The following is a 4,611-nucleotide window of genomic DNA, read 5'->3' on the forward strand; positions in this document are numbered from 1 at the left end:
GTGACAATCAAACACGTGCAGGTCCGGAGCTGGACAAAGGCCAGCTAGGTAAAACATCACCAGTCTGTGATCATCAATGATCATAAAGCACACAATGCTTTTTGAAGAACTTTCTTGTCCATTAACATCTTTGAAACACTACCATCTGAAAGACAACTAAGAGTAGGGATTGCTTTTTAATAGTTTTATGGTTGTAAACACCAAAGTGCAGAGGAGTTTGCTGACTTGCTCAGGGGGTCACTAGTAGACTCTGGCTTGGACTTTCTTATGCCCAACCCTGTGCTCTTTCCACTGCTCTGTACCACGTCTGCTGTGTGAAACTCGAGACCTCCTAGTAAACCGTGGGGTGGGTTGCTCTGTACCTAAGGAAACTTTGGGGAGGAGGGGTGGGCTGCTTCTGGTCTGGGAGGCCTTCTGTAAAAGAGCTTGCCTCTGATCAGGGCTGCCGCCGCCATGGTTTCTTCCCTGTCCTGACTTCTGCTGTGCCCAAGGTGCTGTGTCTCTGAGGTGGAGCGAGTGGTGCTTGGATGAATGGGGGGAACCAAGGACTGGCTCTGGAGCCCTTCAGGGCCTCTGGGTGGCTTCTCATAATAGCGCTTATCCTTTTGGTAATTAACTAACCCCACCCTTTGAGACATAGATTCTACTAAGGAAACCCTTTGATATGGTTAAATTATGAAGTTTTTCTTGTACTGAACCTAGGGGGCCCTGGGCAACCCCAAGGAATGCAGCCCCCAGGCAAGGTGCTGCCTCCACGCCGGCCTCCCCCTGGACCATCACTGCCACCTTCCTCCTCTTCCTCCTCCTCCTCTTCTTCCTCCACCACCCACGGAGATGCACCCTCCAGCAGCAGCTCCCTGGCAGAGGTCCAGCCACCCCCGGCTGCTCCACCACAGAAGCCCCAGCCTCACCCACAGCTCAAGTAAGAGACGACTCAGCAGCTCCTTCCCCTCCCCTCTTCCTGCCCCTCCTCACAGGCCTTAGGCTCCAGAGCTGCTAGAAAGCACCTTCAATCAGGCTTCCTTCTACAGATATTTTTGTGGGGCTTTTTTGGGGTTTTGGTTTTGGGTTATTTTTTTGGTTGGGGGCATGGTTGGGGTTGATTGGGGAGGGTAGGAAAGAGGGAAGTGAAAGTCTAAGGTCTAGCCAGAAGTGCAAACCCTCCTCTTTCTTCCTGGGGAATACCAATAAGGCAGAGTTACTGCCTTCTTTCCTATTCTTATATTAGCTTAGGGTTGTTGTCTCTTTCTCTTTTTTTTTAATTCTGTCTCCCACTCTTTTTTTCCATTCCTTTTCTGTGTGTGTGTCTCTCTCTTTTTCAAATTAAAAAAAAAAAAAAAATCCTCTTTCCTGACTCTGACTCACAGTTTAGGGTGTGCAATCAGCAAGCCTGCCCAGAAGGAAAAGGGGGAAGTAGTTAAAGCCATTTCAACTTTTTACCTTCAGCTTTGTCAGGAGGAGGTCCCAGATAGAGAGCCTGAAGGACTCCATCTCCTTGGGCTTCCTCACTCCCTAGAAGCCCCCACCACACTGTCCTGCTTCAGAGGAAGAACTGAGAGCCCCTAGAAAACAGTAACGCTGTACTTGGGATAGACAGCATCTGGGTGTGGATGGTGGTCAGTTCCACCCTCTGCCCCAGAACCAGAGACACTTGTCCGTACAGACCCCTGTCATCACTGCGGCAGAGACAGCTGTGTCTTGGGATGGGAGTGACCCACCAGTACTTGTCAGAGTGAGGTGATGGGAATCTTCAGGGAGAGAGGAAACGGGGGGCACTTAGAGATAGTCTAGGCATTGCATAGATGAGTAAACTGCTCAGAGAGATTTGGTTAGTTTTCTTTTTCAAAACCACTCTGTTAGTGGCACAGCCAGGATTAGGGCTCAGGTCGTCCAGAAAACCACTTTCTGGGCATCACCCACTCCTACTCCCCAGCTCTAGCCAGTGGCACATTTCACATCTCATCTGCCCCATAACCTCCCCTCAATACAATTGTTTTCCGCATGCTGACTTTTAAAATCTCTCTTACCTTCTCATTAGCTGACCCTGGCCCTAGTCTGAGGGCAGATCTTTGGGTTGCCACTGCTTTTGGGCTGAAATTGTTGAACAGAGCCAGCCTCTGACAACAAGCAGGAGGTTTGTACCTGGCGCCCCCGGCTGTACATCCAGAAGAGGCCCCCCTCTCAGAGGCCAGCATGTTGGGGTTCACCCCCAACCTTAATGAAAGACAGGCCATTTGTTCACAGTCACTGTAGGAGAAAAACTGCTCACGCTGTGTACAAGGGCGTTTCTGGGGCTGCACCCCAAGTTTTAGAGAAGACTGAGAGACACCAGGAGAAGGGGTCTGCAGCCAAAAACCATCAGGAAAGAGGCACAGTGAAAGTCAAGGAGACATGACAGACGACTGGAGTTGCCAGACCTTGTATCTTCTTCTCAAATGCTGGGCTTTGTCTCCCCTTGACCTTCTTGCCTGCAGTTTTTCTCTGAATCACGTCTCTCAAGGGAAAAATAAGTCCCAAAAATGTGTATGATTTGGGTTTTTAATTAGAAAACACATTATGTATCCACATATGTGTCCACCTGATATGTATCTCTTTTGCCCCTGGATTCCCTGAACCCCACAGACCTCACCGCAGGGCTCTTTGGGGCTCATCTCAGAGCCTCCACGGTCTCCTTCACCAGTGCTGCAAGGGCGGACACATCCATTTTAAGAACAGACAAATTGAGGCATTCGTTTATTCCAGGTTTATTTGGAATCAGAGAAAAAAGCAGAGTATAAAGACCCGAAAAGGTGTCGAAATCATTTTACAAAACTTCTACACATCACAAATGAGAAACCGAGTCCCAGAGAAGCACAAGAGTGAGTAAAGGGCAGATCCAAGACTTCCAGGCAGGACTTCTGATGCTGGCTTCACCATTAACAGTTGATGGGAAAGAGCGTACAGAGCCTAGGGTCCCCTAGTCGCTATATTTCGTTAGAAGGGATGGGCATGAGAGTCCTTGACTAGTACTTACCAAGTTGAGACTGAAATGTAGCCTGTGGGCCCTTTAGTTTAGCATTAAATAAAAGGAACAGACTTTGAGTCACACTCCTTCTCCTTTCCCTTCTCTCTTTTTCCCCCTTCTCCCTCTCTCCCTTCTCTTTTTCCCCTTCCTCCTCTCTCCCACGCTGCCCCCATCCTTTCCTGTTTTAGTAGCACCAAAGGTGAGGCTAATAGTGCAAGGGCCTCCCTGGGTCCTGGTAACACTCCACTGCTGGCTTTCTCCTCCATCACCGTGGTCTCCCTCGGGAGGGTGTGGGGGTTCGGTTGTGTATCATGTCACCATCTTTCCCTGCCTCACTGGGAACACCCCCTCTCATGTTCTCTCTGGTTTTTATCTTCAAGCAAGTCGCAGTCCCTGACAAATGCCTTCAGCTTCTCTGAGTCCTCCTTCTTCCGGTCTTCTGCCAATGAGGATGAAGCCAAAGCGGAGACCATCCGGAGCTTGAGGAAGTCCTTTGCCAGCCTCTTTTCAGATTAGCTCTCCAGATACACGGGGGCACCTAGCCCAACCCGGAAGGGCATCTGAGACATTTGACAATAGTCAGCCATGTTTGGTGGTGATGTCCCATGACCTTGATGTGTGTGCCCCTTCCTCTGCTCCCTTGTGCTAAGTGATATTGTGCAGCGTAGAAAAGACAATGTGAAAGTCTCAGGGCAGGTGCCTAACCAGGAAAGGGCACCTGACTTCAGGTAGAATAGAGCTGCTTTCCTGTAGTCCTGACGGCTTCCTCTGAGCCCATCAGTCGCTGTGAGTTGAGTGGCCTTATTGTGACAGCGCCATCATGTCTTATTCTTCTTCGTGAACCCAGAATTCCCTTCACTGAGGACTCTTGGTAGCTTAACCCAGCTCAGATGCAGTGCTAAGCATGCCCCCTGCTTTAGTCAGTGCTGCCTGTTTAGGGAGCATATACTTACCCAGAAATGCTCTTGGCTCTAAGTGTTAGGAACTTACCCACACTTGGATCCCTTGTCATACCTGTTTAGCTGTTTGAAACACACCTGCCCAACACAAGACATTCCTCCACCACTATCATGATAGAGCACCTTTATAGTCCGTTGATACTGGAGAGAATAAGGATCTGCAGCGCCCCCCACCCCTTTTCTCTCCTCTGGAGAGCCGTTCTTATGTCCGTGCTGCAGTGATCTTGAGCTCTGAAGCTGCACTGTAGAGAATGCATGCCACTGTAACAGCAGTATGCCAAGTTTTGTGTTCATCTCCAAATAAATGTCAAGACCTTTGGTGTAATAAAAGCAGCAGCATTAACCAGCATTTGATTCAGCCATGAGGTCTCCCCTAGGCCACCCTTTTGGTTGAGAGAGTGTATGTGCTGCATATGTGTGTGCTTGCAAGTGTAGGGAGGGGGAAAGTCCAGGAGAGTGAAGCCATTTGTGCCAGTATGTTTGTGAATGTGTTCATGTGTGAGTGACTGTTTGCAAGTGCTTGAGAGTATGGCTGTCCTTTAGATGCCACTTATGCTGGGCCTCCTGACACCTCCTGGTGAATGTTTCCTGCAGGACAACTGAACATTCTTCAGGAACTCAGCAGTTCCACCAGTTTTACTGAATTTT

The 4,611-nt window shown here is 49.3% G+C and overlaps 1 protein-coding gene across 1 annotated transcript in view; it reads left to right on the forward strand.

Annotated features, from left to right (window-relative positions):
• The window catches only part of SYN2 (synapsin II), a 191,144-nt gene extending 186,832 nt beyond the window's left edge, over window positions 1-4,312 (forward strand). The window contains exons 13-14 of the mRNA XM_077751633.1: window positions 703-922; window positions 3,385-4,312. Coding sequence (XP_077607759.1) covers window positions 703-922; window positions 3,385-3,520 — 356 coding nt within the window. The 3' untranslated portion in view covers window positions 3,521-4,312. The remainder of the gene's footprint in view (window positions 1-702; window positions 923-3,384) is intronic.
• Window positions 4,313-4,611: the final 299 nt, after the last annotated feature.

Source organism: Crocuta crocuta, unplaced genomic scaffold (assembly GCF_008692635.1).
Source record: "Crocuta crocuta isolate KB4526 unplaced genomic scaffold, BGI_CrCroc_1.0 scaffold69-1, whole genome shotgun sequence".
Lineage (NCBI taxonomy): Eukaryota > Metazoa > Chordata > Mammalia > Carnivora > Hyaenidae > Crocuta > Crocuta crocuta.